The sequence below is a fragment of the Hippocampus bargibanti genome, linkage group LG10, assembly GCF_051943395.1.
Source record: "Hippocampus bargibanti isolate YZ-2025 linkage group LG10, ASM5194339v1, whole genome shotgun sequence".
NCBI classification, from domain to species: Eukaryota; Metazoa; Chordata; class Actinopteri; order Syngnathiformes; family Syngnathidae; genus Hippocampus; species Hippocampus bargibanti.
In genome coordinates, this window is record NC_142743.1 from 24,624,942 (window position 1) to 24,638,977 (window position 14,036).

General features: G+C 46.5%; 2 protein-coding genes across 3 annotated transcripts; both read right to left on the reverse strand.

Moving 5' to 3' along the window:
• Nucleotides 1-3,689: 3,689 nt before the first annotated feature.
• On the reverse strand, nt 3,690-7,694 carry LOC148893088 (somatostatin receptor type 5-like). Of its 2 annotated transcripts, none has more exons than XM_089005746.1 (2): nt 7,635-7,694; nt 3,690-5,175 (listed from the first exon to the last, which is right to left on the reverse strand). In XM_089005746.1, the coding sequence occupies exon 2, from the start codon at nt 5,117-5,119 to the stop codon at nt 3,812-3,814; it is 1,308 nt and encodes a 435-aa protein (XP_088861872.1). In that variant the 5' UTR covers nt 5,120-5,175; nt 7,635-7,694; the 3' UTR covers nt 3,690-3,811. The 2 variants fall into 2 exon arrangements, with proteins under 2 accessions (XP_088861872.1, XP_088861873.1); XM_089005747.1 differs by lacking the exon at nt 7,635-7,694 and having other exon boundaries at nt 3,690-4,324; nt 4,385-5,622.
• An 801-nt stretch (nt 7,695-8,495) lies between these two features.
• On the reverse strand, nt 8,496-13,342 carry rac2 (Rac family small GTPase 2). The gene is made up of 7 exons (XM_089005641.1): nt 13,188-13,342; nt 12,163-12,234; nt 11,488-11,605; nt 11,209-11,271; nt 10,517-10,676; nt 9,677-9,813; nt 8,496-8,575 (listed from the first exon to the last, which is right to left on the reverse strand). The coding sequence occupies exons 1-6, from the start codon at nt 13,220-13,222 to the stop codon at nt 9,683-9,685; spliced, it is 579 nt and encodes a 192-aa protein (XP_088861767.1). The 5' UTR covers nt 13,223-13,342; the 3' UTR covers nt 8,496-8,575; nt 9,677-9,682.
• Nucleotides 13,343-14,036: the final 694 nt, after the last annotated feature.

A 14,036-nucleotide genomic window follows, 5' to 3' on the forward strand; every position in this document is an offset into this window, starting at 1 on the left:
GCTCTGATTGAGCGACCAAATCAATCAACAAAGTCGTTCATTATCACTCACCATTGATTTCTCCCAGTTAGACGACAAATCAAAAATTTAACACACATTTCATGGAAAAAAAATTACAAAATGAAATCAAAGGAGTCGAACTTCACCGGGATGCGCATTTGAAAATTAGCTTCAAATTGACAGAAATCAGGAAACCAAAGTGGTTTTATCAGAACACATATCAATCAATCAATCAATCAATCAATCAATCAATCAACATCTACCTACCTATCTACCTACCTACCTGTCTATCCATCCATATCTATATCTATATCTATATTTCTCTAGATATATCGGTATACCTCAACCGTGCCGAGCCCCCGCTCGCTCGGTGTTTTCCGCCCGCCAGCGGTGACGCCGTTGTGCGCTCTCCCTGCGTCACGCCATTCCCGTAAAGAGGGCAACAGGCGCGTTAACCCCCCCCCCCCTTTCCCCATCACCCCTGCCGGAAACTGCCGGAAGCTGCCGGGAATAACGAAGAAGGAGAAAGGAAGAGCCAGCGTGGCGCGACCACGCAGGGTCGACGTGACGCATGACGACATTCAAGCTGAAGACGCTTTTGTTTTTCCGAGTGTGCGTTTGTAGGCATAGTGGCAACCCCCGCGTGAAGTGCCGTGACCTCCCTGCTTGAGACGCCCCCCCCCCCCCCACTTCATACCAAAACATTTCCACATCTGATCAATCGTCCACGTGCACACACACACGTTGCGTGTGCAACCCGCACAAGCTATCTGTACACTTGATGCAAAAAGCTATCAACCCAGCTAAACACAATTGATGAGGAACAAGGTAAAATGATGGCAGAGAAAGCACCTGCAAGGGATCATTCCTCAAGATGGTGAAAGAAGAAGGCGACGTTCCTCATCAAGTGTTTCATGCTGATGAAAGCGGCCACTTCATTCCATCAAGCCATCAACGACCTTCACAAAGGTCAATAAAACAACTTTATTATACAGTACGGTTTATTTCTTTCATTATAATACCATAGCACATTCACTATACATAAAATGAGGTATATTTTGTGTTGTTTTATTTAAAACACACAATACTTATTTAGTAGAATATTGTGTTTTATGGGGACCTGGGAACGGATTATTCTCATTTTAATGGTTTCCTATTGGACATTAATGTTTGGGATACACACTTTTTGTTTGGGAACCAATTAAGTTTGTAAGCCAAGGTATCACTGTAATGGGTTTACTTGGGCATCAAACACGATAGAAGAGTTCCAAGCCACTCTATTCCATCAAGCCATCAATGACCATCACAAAGGTAAATAAAACCATTTTATTATATAGTACAGTTTATTTCTTTCATTATAATACCATAGCACATGTATTATACATAAAATAGGTATATTTCGTTTTGTTTTAAGGCTTATTTAATAGAAAATTGTGTTTTATGGGGACCTGGGAACGGATTATTCTCATTTTAATGGTTTCCTATGGGAAATTAATGTTTGGGATACACACTTTTCGCCTCACATACTCTGTCTGGAAACCAATTAAGTTCGTAAGCCAAGGTATCACTGTATTATTATTAATTGCGGCAAGTTTGCGAATCGACAGGTTCCGAGTTGGCTCGAAATCACAACAAAATATGGGTTTAATTGAATCAAACATTTACGACAGAATATTTCCCAGTTTCATTTCAAAACGAAATGAAGTAGTGAGAGGGCTTTGAACGGCTATCTGACTTGCAATTAAAAGGCAGGGTGACCCCCTCAAACAAGACTGCACCCCAAATCAGAAGCTGTCCTCATTGATCACCTTCCAAAAAAAAAAAACCGCATCGTCGGTGGTTTATGCTCCCGTTGCCTTCAAGGCGGTCGGGAAAGTCGAGCGTTCCCGACAATTTACGAGGACTGCTTTCATCCTCGGACAAATTAACTAATTGCTCGTATTGTCATCGGAACGGCGCAAAGGTGCTGTCGCTGCACGGCAGACTATTAGCTTGATTGCGGCAAAAACAACGCAACACGCTTGACGCAAAAACGGTCGACGCCACGCCACGCGTCAGCAACAATAAGCAGTCAGATTTAAAGGACAACCGACACCACATTTTTGTTTGCTAACTGACACCAGAAAAACGTTTGATAGCATCGAAAATAGCCAAAACACGCAGGCTGATATTTTTCGTCAAATACAAAACACCAAGAAAAATGACTTCAAGTGTCCCTAAACTTCTTCAAAATGACTTGGAAATGGCGAGTTTCAGAAGGTCCCGCCCCCTTGTTTGTGACGTCACGCCAGGACGTCTTGCCTTGCTCCAGAATCAAAACAATGGCTTCAGATTCGGAGAAGATGCTTTCTTGTTACACATCCAGTTATGAATATGATTCAAATAGCTTGGGCGCCATCTTGTGCATTTTCTGTGACGCTACACATCAGTGACTGATGTGTCGCTTGGACTGATGATCAGTCCTGGTGCCTCAAAATGACCCAGAAGAACTTCTTGAATCGATTGCAAACATTTATGCTTTCCACTTCACAACTATTTGAATCATATTCATAAGTGGATGAGTAACAAGGAAGCATCTTCACCGAATCTGAAGCCATTGTTTTGATTCTAGAGCAAAGGCAAGACGTCCTGGTGTTACGTCACGAACAAGGGGGCGGGACCTTCTGAAACGCGCCATTTCCGGGGTCATTTTCAAGTAATTTTGGGACACTTCAAGTCATTTTGATTGGTGTTTTGCATTTGACTAAAAATATCAGCCTGTGTGTTTTGGCTAATTTAAATGCTATCATACGTTTTTCTGATGTCAGTTAAGAAACAAAATAAATGGTGTCGGTTGTCCTTTAAAGTGGGCGTTTCCAAGATGAGGAAAGAAATCAAATGAATGTGGCGTCAAGTCAAGCGGCCAAATATCTCATTTCATTTGGTTTGATCATCTCATGCCATTTTCATCTTCAACCCAAGCAGTGAAAAACCTTGACGGGATTGCCAACGCTCATCTGGTCCTTCGTTACTGTGAGTATCGCGACATCTAGCGGCCCTTGAGGAAAACTGCATGAACGCTACTTACCTCTCTGTGCTGTTTCAGTCAAAGCTGTTTTTTTGCCACCACAATCCGTTGCAGAAACCTGTTGGAAAAGCTGTCACGCTTTGCAAGGTGGTGATGGTGGCGGATCCCAAAAAAGCAGGCAGGAGGGAGGAGCAGGGGTGTGTTTGACCAATTGGATTAAAATAAAATCAGCAGGACCAAAATCTTTCACATCAAAGTCATCTGAACAGAAAAGTATCAAAGAAAACCATGAGTAAAAATCTGCCAAGATAAAACAATCCAGACAGGGTGCAACAAACACACACAAAACACAGCGATTGGTCGCGCCTGGAGTCCTTTTGACTGCCACTGATTGAAACGCCCAACACCTGTGCAGTTGCAGGCCGACCGCGCCACCCGTCGGCCGCCAATCAGAATCATCATGATCATCCTGATTGTGAAGAATAGCCAGTGTTTGAAATAACACGACCGGATGGCCGACAACTTAAAAAAAATAAATACATAAAAAATAAAACTCAAATAAACGTGTTGATTTCTTGTTCATTTCTTAAAAGACATGACTTTCTGTTTAGACATCACGCATGCATTTACATTTAAATTTACATTTACATTCACAGTTTGGGTTCTCAGCAAAATTGGGGTTTTAGAAAGTAGATTTTTTGATGAGATTTGGGGCTTTTTTTGCATTTCCAATGTTCTCAAGGAGACAAAAGCAACGTTTCGATCCACCAAGGTCACGGTGAAAACACGCTGGGGACACGGCAGTCACACGCAGCTGATTTCCAGCGCCGACTTTCCATCCTGAGACTTTGGCTCCGCCTCCTGTGGTCCCCCCCCTTGCTCCTCCTCCCCCCGCCGAGTCCTCCCTGGACCGGAACCTCGGTCTCTCTGCTTCGGCGACACCCTTTGCCGGCTGCCCGGCCCACGTGCGGCCACGCCCTCCCGCTCCTCGGCGTCGCGCCGTTCGTCGGGACCGCGCACCCTGCGGGAGGCCCGGCATAGAGCCCTGCGGAACCCCCGCTTGAAGTTATCGGACAGGAAGGCGTAGAGGATGGGGTTGGCGCAGCTGTTGGCGTAAGAAAGCGCCACCACAAAGAAGTAGAGGCCGCGTAGGTCGCCTGGCAGAACCACCAGGAGGTTGACGATGTTCAGGGCGTAGAAGGGCAGCCAGCACAGGACGAAGACGCCCACCACCACCACCACCATGCGGGTCACCTTGCGCCGGGAACGCCGGCGGCGCGTAGACGCGGCTCGGGCGCGTTTGCCGACGCTGCGGACCTGAGGAGGGGACGCGGCCAACGTCGGAGCGCTTCGAGGCCACGGCCGGCGGTTGCCTACCTTGATGACGATGAGCAGGTAGCACATGCAGATGACCGCCAAGGGCCCGCAGAATCCCAGCGCAAAGGTGTACACGATGAAGGCCGTCTTCCAGCGGTCGGCCGGCTCGGGCCACACGATGCCGCAGTCGCCTTCGCCCGGCCTCACGTCGGCGAACGCCACCACCGGAAGCACCACCGCCAAGGAAGCCAACCACAGGGCGGCGCTCACGGCCTTGGCCACCGGGGGACGCCGCCAGCGGCCGGCCCGCGCGGGCCGCGCCACCGCCAGGTAGCGGTCCACCGACATGACGGCCAGGCAGAAGATGCTGGTGAACTGGTTGATGGCGTCCACCGTCATCACCAGCCGGCACAGCAGCGAGCCGAAGGGCCACCGGAGGAGCGCGTTCTGGGCCGCCAGGAACGGGAGCCCCAGCATGAAGAGCTCGTCGGCCACCGCCAGGTTCAGGATGTAGATGTCGGTGGCCGACTGCCCCCGGATGTGGTTGACCACCACGTGGATCACCAGGCTGTTGCCCGCCAGGCCCACGGCGCACACCGTCGCGTAGATGAGCGGGATCAGGACCCCCGCCGGCCCCCCGAGGGCTCCCCAGGACCCCGACCCGGACCCCGACGCCTCTTCTTGGCCTTCCTCCCCGCTGTAGTTCTGGGTGCTGTTGAAGGGCGACGCGGCGGTGGAGCAGAGGTCGCCGCCGGACGAGGGGACGGCGTGCTGGCTCATCGGAAGGGGGTCCATGGCTACGTTAGCGGGTACCCGTCGGATTCGGAGGTCCTCGGCGGGAAGCCTTCAGACTTCAAAGAAGGCTTTGTCAGAAACAACCCAAATTGGACCCGCCCAACTTCTTGGGTTCTTCCGTTGACCCAAGAAGGTGACTCCAATGCATCACCCACCAACCAACCGACCGACCGCCACGCCCCCCTTGAGGGTCTCGGTTTACCATTTGCCGTTGCTTTGCCGTTTTGTGTATTGACTCAACGGGGGTCCGTCCGTATGTTTCTGTTATGCACGTGAGTCGACGGGCAGAGGCCGGATGAATGTTAAGGGGATGATTATCTCGGCCGCCGTCGCAACCCAAACGAGGCTCGCTAATGGTGACTACGCGGCGCTCAGGCACACCCGCGGATTTTTTCTTCGTAATGGCCCATAATTGGCCGCTCGGCACAAAATGTACCGACGTATGGGAGGAAAAACAAGCCAGCGCAAGTTGGACCTCCAACAAGGGTCAGAATGATTTGGGGTTTTTGCTTTGTCGATAGATAGGTAGGTAGGTAGGTAGATAGATAGATAGATAGATAGATAGATAGATAGATAGATAGATAGATAGATAGATAGATAGATAGATGGGGGTCAGTAGGTGGGTTGAGATAGGGTGGGTGGGTCGGTCGGTCGGTAGATTAGTAGATAGACAGACAGACAGACAGACAGACAGACGGTGATTGGTCGCATTGAGCCCCCCTGGCTTGATGTCTACTTTCAGGAGCGGATGGTGATTTTATGAGGGTCCCTCGTGCGTGCGACGTCACGCGTGCTGTCAAATGGACTTTTGTGAAATGGCCGCCAATTGACGAGTCCTTTCTGGGATGGACGGCAAACAGCCCGCCCAATCCCAACGCCTTGTTCACAAGCGGAAATCGCCTACGCAATCAACCGATCGTCTATTCAGCCTGAACCGGGCGCAGTCCCTCAGTGCGAGCATGACGACAGCCCCGATAGGGCATTAATCCAGACACGATCAATCGCTGTCCCGTCAGGACGGATCATTCATTGGGTGTTTTGTTCAGTCAATAAAAACGTCAGCGTGTGTTTTGACAATCACACCCTCACGCTAGACAGTGTCAATCGTCATTGTCGTCATATGCAATATTACAATATAGTAGATACTAAAATTAAATCAAAAATAAAACAACGCGGTAATAAAAACATTCAATTGTATCCATTAAAGCACAAATAATAGTAATCTTTTACGAGTACAGTGATACGTTGGCTTGCAAAGATCGATGAACAGGTTTCTTCAGCCGTCATCTGTACTTCTTTGAAGGTGTCGGACGTTTCGCTTCCCATCCAAGAAGCTTCGTCAGCAAACTAAAGTCTTACTGGTAGTTTCGGCCCTATATATGTCCCTACTGTCCAGACGTGGCAATGCCAGACTCTGCTATATGTTTTTTTTTTTATTGGAAGATTGTTAAGCTGACTGTCTACACGCCATACTCTCATAGCCAACATATGGTTAGGGCAGAAGAGAAACCCTTAAAATGAGAATAATCCGTTTCCGAGTTTCCCAGAAAACATAATTTTCTACTTTCTAATGTTCTAAGCCTTGAAACTACACAAAATGTACCTTATTTTATGTATAATAAAATTGCTATGGTATTATAATTTAAAAAATAAAGTCATTTTATTGACCTTTGTGATGGTTGTTGATGGCTTGATAGAATGGAGTGGCCAGTTTCATCAGCATGAAACACTTGAGGAGGAACGTCGCCTTCTTCTTTCATCATCTTGAGGAATGATCCCTTGGAGGTGCTTTCTCTGCCATCATTTTACCTAGTTCCTCATCAATTGTGTTTTGTTTAGTTGGGTTGATAGCTTTGTGCATCAAGTGTACAGATAATAATAATATATTACATTTTAAGTGCCTTTCAAAGCTCTCGGGGGCTTGTGTGCGATATTTGTGGAGCCTGATTGATGGAATATTTTAACCTTGCAGTTGACACTCTGCCTTTGAACTATCAAAGTTGAAACCAGTCCACATTTCGCTGTTTTCTATCCATTTTGTCACTCTCTCTCTCTCTCGTCTGCCTCTCCCTTTAATGTTTAAACCCCCCCCCCCCCCCACTGCTGCGTTCTTGACCAATCACGTGGCTTTATCCGACGACTGGTGGCGGGGAAGAGATGACCAAAACAACCCGGCTGCCATTTTCCTGTTAGGAGAACGGGCTCGTTCGCCAACGACACATGACTCATTGCGGCAGCTCTGTGTGTATCCCGAAAAATAGTTTGTATGCCAAGGTAAATGTAACGTTCGTAAACTGAAAAGTTCGTAAGCCAAGGCGTTCGTAAACCGAGGTGTCACTGTATTGTAGCAATGGCTCAGCTCAACGTTTTGCATGCGCAACATTGAAATAATCTGCATGCTTAAAATGAAAACATAAATCATATAAAACGACAAAAAAGACACTTGCATTTTATCCAACATAAAAAAATATGAATGGGGGGCCAAAGAACAAAATAAATGGAGATCAAGGCTTACCTTTGACGAGTCGTTGGGGCCAATCGGCACGCTCAGTGTGAAGATGCGGCGAGCCTCCGTCAACATGACTCTCACTCTCTTGCCCACACCCAATCGCACGGACACGCCTGCACGTCACGCACGCACGCACGCCTGCGTGACGTGCAGGCGTGTTCATCAGCTGCTGGTGTGCTTTTGTCAATCGTGGCTGTGCTCATTCAATACATTGTAAGAAGTACATTGGGGAAAGTAAACAAATTCTCCCCAAAAACTTTATCAACATGGCAGGGATAATGCTAGTGGCCCTCAATCGGCAGTTCAAATGCACCTAAAAGCTAGCAACCACTCATTTGACAACAATGAGGTTAAAATATTAGCAAAAGAACACAGATGCTTTGAAAGGGGAGTAACTATTTTCATTAAACAGCTAAATCCTTCACTAAATCGCCATGCTGGCTTGAGGTTCAATTTGGATCGTTCATACAATAGATTGCTTAGGCAACATAGGATTAGTAATGCTGATGAGGTGATACCAGTGCAAGTTGGGCAATCGGGCCAGCAGGGAGTAGTCCTCTGCTCCCCCCAACCTGAGAGCAGGGACCTATCATAGCAGAGTCTGGCACCGCCATGTCCAGACAGTAGGGATATATAGATATATATATAAATATATAAGATTTAATTCGCTAATAAGATACGGCGATATTCTTCTCGCTCCTATATAATATATATGATAAATAATCTGACCCTGGAATAATTTCAGGCTTTTTTTTGGAACTCACAATTTATTCTAATTTTTTCATGACATTTGACAAAGCATCTGCGCAAAGTTTTGACGTGGCTCCTTGTCCAGATGGCCGACATTGATTTGTATTTTTCTTTTGGGGGGGGGGGGGTGCATTCAAGAAGTTTGTCGCATGTCCGTCTCGTTCTTGAAGAAGGCGGGCGTCGCTTTGTTTTGTGGCCTAACAATGGAAACAAACAAATAAAATGAGCATTTTCTCTTGTGGTGTCTTGAGGAATGAATCCTTGTAAGCTTTGGCAGCTTTATTGTCAGAAGTGGCTGCCTCACCATGACGAAGGACACTATGAATCCCTGTACGACACTTAAAATTCTCGAACCATCCGTGGCTAGCCTTGAAATCATCAATGGATGACGAACTTCCAGTTTGCCTCTTGACGATATCCGAGTGAAGTTGCCGTGCTTTCTCTGCGATAATTTTATCTAGTTCCTCATCAATTGTGTTCTGTTTAGCTGTGTTGATAGCTTTTTGCATCACGTGTTTCAAGGAGCTCTGAGTCGTACATCTTGGTAGTTGTGGTATTGCAACAGCAACAGATGCAGGCAGACACACTAGAAACTGCATTAATAGCTGATTCCTTTGCTTGTCCTTTCTCTTCAAATTGATGGGATATTTTAACCTTGCAGTCTACACTCTGCCTTTGAACTATCCATAAAGTTGAAACGAGTCCAAATGTCACTGTTTTCTATCCATTTTTTCCACTCTCTCTGTCGTCTGCCTATCTATTTTTATTTGCAGGTCTGTTTTCGGTAACACCCCCTCTCACTGCTGTGTTCTTGACCAATCACGTGCGGCTTTAACCGAAGACTGGGGGCGGGGAATAGAGGACAAAAAAAAGTCGGCAGCCATTTCCTTGTGAGGAGAACGGGCTCGTTCGCGAATGACAAATCACTCATTGTGGTGCTCCGTGTGTATCCCGAAAAATAGTTTGTATGCCGTGATTAAATTCTCGTGAATTTAACGTTCGCAAGCCGAAAAGTTTGTTAGCCAAGGTGTTCGTAAGCCGAGGTATCACTTTGCCGATTCCAAGTATCGATACCGGTGGCGAGCCATGCATTTGACACCTCGGCCTTCAGTAGTGCTAAGTTTGAATCGATTAGCGTTGAAGCGTTAGCCAGAAAAACAAGGTTCCGATATTTTTAGGCCAGCACAGAAGGCCTCGCAGGCCGTGATGCTCCACCCCTGACCGATACCATGGGAACATCTCAATTATCCAATTGCAACGAACGCAAAGCCGTTTTGTGCGGATCTGTGAAAGGTCACCTGAGGTCAGATGAGGGCGCAGGGCTTCTTCCGGACTTTGGTGGGCTGAGGACACAGAACGGCTCGGATGGCTTCGTCAAATACGGTCTTGAGGCCTCGCTGGCTCAGCGCCGAGCACTCCAAGTACTTGATGGCGTCTGCAGCAAAACATTGGGAGCCAGTTTGAGTCTCAAAGGGTTGGGTTTCAAGTTTGAGTGAAGTCAATTCAGCTGGGTCTTCGAGTTGGGGGTCCCTAAATTGGATTTTCAAGACCAGGGCTTAGGTTTCATGTCAGGGTCTTGAGCAAGTTAGGGTTTCGACTCCATGTTAGGGTTTCAAATTAGGGCTTCAAGTAGAGGTTCGTCTTTCGAGTAAAGATACAGTCCTCCATCTTGCCATTGATGGGGTTCAAACTGGGGGTTAAAGCCGGGGTGGGGTTTCAAGCAAAGAATAGGGTGCGAAACATAAGATGGACTTTGTAATTGGCATGTCCAGTCATTGAGGGGGTATCAAGACAAGGGTGGGTTCTCAAAATTGTGTTCAAATTTGGGTTTGGAGCAATGATTAGGGTTTTGAGTCTTCCTGAGAGATTCAAATTAGGGTTTGAAATTTCTGTTTCAAGACCTCTGTGGCGGAGGATCCACCGAACCCCTGAGACCGACTCCGAACCCCTCGGGTTCGATCGAACCCAGGTTAAGAACCACTGACCTCTCTATATATTTATACTTGAAGTTGGCGGTACGTTTTCAAATGACACTTCCAAGCTAAACGTCAGTCAAGTTTGGTGTAAGCATTTCAATCAGTGGTTAGGGGCGCCAGGTAAGGTGTTGAATTGTGGGTTAACGTTTGAAATCGTCCCACCTATCTCCTTTGCCAGCGCCAGTCCTTGCGGGTAGGTAATGGGCGCCAGTTTCTTGTCCTTGAGCTTATCCACCGTGTCTTTCTCGTCCCGTAGGTCCAGCTTGGTGCCCACCAGGATGATGGGTGTGGATGGGCAGTGGTGGCGGACCTCAGGGTACCACTGGCGCAAAAAAAAAAAAAAAAAAGGGTGAAGGGGGTTAAGGTTTTTAAAGGCTTCGGGGTCCAGATTTCAAGGCCAATCTGAGGTTTCAAATTTAGGGTTCCAAACCAGTGTTACAGGTTTAAAATGGGGTGTAAAAAGCATTCTTTGATTTTTCAAGAACGCGAAAATGAGACTTTTAGGTTTTTTAACATCTCTTTTCAAGCTAGAAGAATCTTAGACCAGGGTTAGAATTTTTATTGAAGTTTCCAAGTCAGGCCATGCGGTTTAAAGTAAGGCTTCAAGGCAGGGCTGGGGCTTTGATTTTGGGTTTCAAAACGGGATTAGGGCTTTGATTTTGGGGTTCAAGCAAGGGTTGTGGTTTAAATAAAGGATACCAAGACATGTTGAGGATTCACATTTCAAATAAGGTTTCAAATTAAGGTATCAAGGTGCCTGAAACTGGATAACTCCAGTCTCTCGATTGGCTTTCAGGGCACGTTTGGGGGTGCTTGGTCAATATTGTAGCAATCAGGCAGCGTGCGAGCCTCACCTTCGCTCTGACGTTCTCGTGCGACGCCGGACTCACCAGGGAGAAGCAAATCAGAAACACGTCCTAGACACACACACACACACACACACACACACACATACACAAACATTCACATGTATACGTGCACAAATACACACACAAACATTGATATGTATGTGTGCAAATATACACAAAGAAATAGACGCACACAAAGACAAACATTGACATGTATATGTATGCAAAAAGACAAACATCCATATGCATACGCGTGTACATATACAGAAAGAAATGGGCACGAACCGTCTGCGGGTAGGAGAGCGGCCGCAAGCGGTCGTAGTCCTCCTGGCCGGCCGTGTCCCACAGGCCCAAGTTGACCGGCTTGCTGTCCACCATCACGTTGGCCGAATAGTTGTCGAAGCTGGTGGACAACACACACAAATCAGCGGGAAAATACACAGTGGGGACTTCTCAATTGGCTCCGCCCATCAGAGAAAAAAATAACAAATAAAAAAATACAACCGCATCTTCACAAATGACCTCTCCGTTATGGATGTGTGCCTTTGTCTGTGTGTGTGTGTGTGTGTGTGTGTGTAATATTTGCACATCTGTGTGTGTACTTGATGGCGTGTATTTGAGTGTGTGTGTATTTCTGAGAGTGAGTGTGTCTCTATATGTGTGTAAATTCCTTTGTATTGTCTGCGTGTATTTGTTTGTGTATATTTGCAAACATACATATCAATGTATGTGTGTGTGTATTTGTGTGTATATTTGCGCACATACACATGTGAATGTTTGTGTATGTGTGTGTGTGCGTGGGTGTATATTATGTGTGTATATTTGTGCACGTATACATATGAACGTTTATGTGTGTGGATGCGTGTGCGCGCATGCGTGTGTGTGTGTGTGTATATGTTTACACACATACATATGAATGTTTGTGTGTGTGTGTGTGTCTATATGTGTGTGTGTACTTACACAGTGGGGATATATTCCCCTGGGAAGGCGTTGGTTGTGTAGCTGATGAGCAGACATGTTTTGCCCACGGCCCTGGAAAACGTGGCCGTACACACACACACACACACACACACACACACACACACGCGCGCGCACACACACACACACGCGCGCGCACACACACACACACACACACACACACACACACACACACACAAACACACACGCACACACTTTTGATACCAAAAAAGGAAAATATTTATGTGTGTGTGTTAGGTGTGCGTGTGTAAGTGTGCAAGGAGGAAGTGAAGTGTGTGAAAACAGGAAGTGGTGCGATTGACATGTTGCCATCACACCTGACACACCAGCTCTTTTCGACCTTTTTTTTGTCCACAACCAGACAGGATGTAAGAATGGCGGCGCTGTTCAACATTTCAGCTTTTCCATCCCGAAGTTAGCTATTAAGCTAGCTAGCGAGCTAATTACAGCTCCGATTGCTCAATTGCATCAGTTGCTTATTTATTTGGCGAATTAGTCGCTTAGTTTGGTCATCGGGCAGGCAATTTGACTTTTCACGGGGCAGTTAGCCCGTTAGCCGGTTAGCGAGGGATTAGTCAGGCAATTGGACCCTCGCTTGCCTAGTTAGCGAATCCCTCGTTTACTTTGGAGTCGATCCAGGTTAGTTAGTTAGTTAGTGGATCATATTTGTTACACCCAAGTTACACACGTGTCAATTTGACAATAAAAACATAACGGAAGAAGTACCCGTGTGGGCAAAAGTATTGGGACGGCGACGGGGAAGTCACCGGTTAGCATCAGAAGACATTTTGACTCCATTTTTAGCGCACCGATGCTCACTGATGTGCCTTCCGCTGACCTTTCTTCCGCAGCGACCTCATACGAGCGCCGCTTCTGCCCAAAGACGAATCGCTACGGATAAAAGGTTCCGCCGCTGTCGATCCACATCGATGCGGCGTCCCGATACTTTTGTCAAATTCATCGAATTAATCCGGCGTAATAAAAAAAAAGAAAAAAGAAAATCGTACCCGTCTCCCACCACCACGCACTTGATGGCTTGCATGTCGCTCCACTTCGCGTTCGACACGCACGAACGTACGCTAACGCGCTTGCGAACACGCGCTAAAGGACGAGCTACCGTGTGACACCACAGGAAGTTTTGACACACACACGAGTGTGTGTGTGTGTGTGCGGGCGAATGTGTGTATGTGTGTCAACTTCCTCTTTGGCTGAGGTGCAAACAAGCAAGATGCTGATGACATGATTTGCATCAATATATTTGTTCAATGGAAATACATTTTTAAAATTGCCTTTAAACTCACCCAAAGTTCTTTTGAACATTAAAATCTTGAAAAGACAACACCAAATTTGATGTCACGATTTAAAAAAAAACAGATTTGGCATGCATTTACAGTGATACCTTGGCTTACAAACTTGATTGGTTCGCATACGGAGTCTGTAAGGAGAAAAGTGTGTGTCCCAAAAATTAATTTCCCATAGGAAACCATTAAAATGAGAATAATCCGTTCCCAGGTCCCCATTAAACATCATTTAAACTACACAAAATAGACCTTATTTTATGTATAAGATCTTTCATCAGCATGAAACACTTGATGAGGAACGTATCCTTCAAATTTCACCATCTTGAGGAATGATCCCTTGTAGGTGCTTTCTCTGCCATCATTTTACCTTGTTCATCATCAATTGTGTTCTGTTTAGCTGAGTTGATAGCTTTTTGCCTGATTGATGGGATATTTTAACCCGGCAGTCTACATTCTGCTTTTGAACTGGCAAAGTTGAAACGGGTCCAAATTTCACTGTTTTCTCTCCATTTTCTCACTCTCTCTCTCTGTCGTCTGCCTGTCTCTTTCATTTTT

Excerpts from the sequence above, each read along its gene's own strand:
- LOC148893088 (XM_089005746.1), bottom strand. The coding sequence starts at position 5,119 with ATGGACCCCCTTCCGATGAGCCAGCACGCCGTCCCCTCGTCCGGCGGC.
- rac2 (XM_089005641.1), bottom strand. The coding sequence starts at position 13,222 with ATGCAAGCCATCAAGTGCGTGGTGGTGGGAGACGG. Across the intron at positions 12,235-13,187 it reads TGCGTGGTGGTGGGAGACGG|GGCCGTGGGCAAAACATGTC; the intron begins GTACGATTTTCT and ends CACGTTTTCCAG. Across the intron at positions 10,677-11,208 it reads ACGAGAACGTCAGAGCGAAG|TGGTACCCTGAGGTCCGCCA; the intron begins GTGAGGCTCGCA and ends TTTTTGCGCCAG.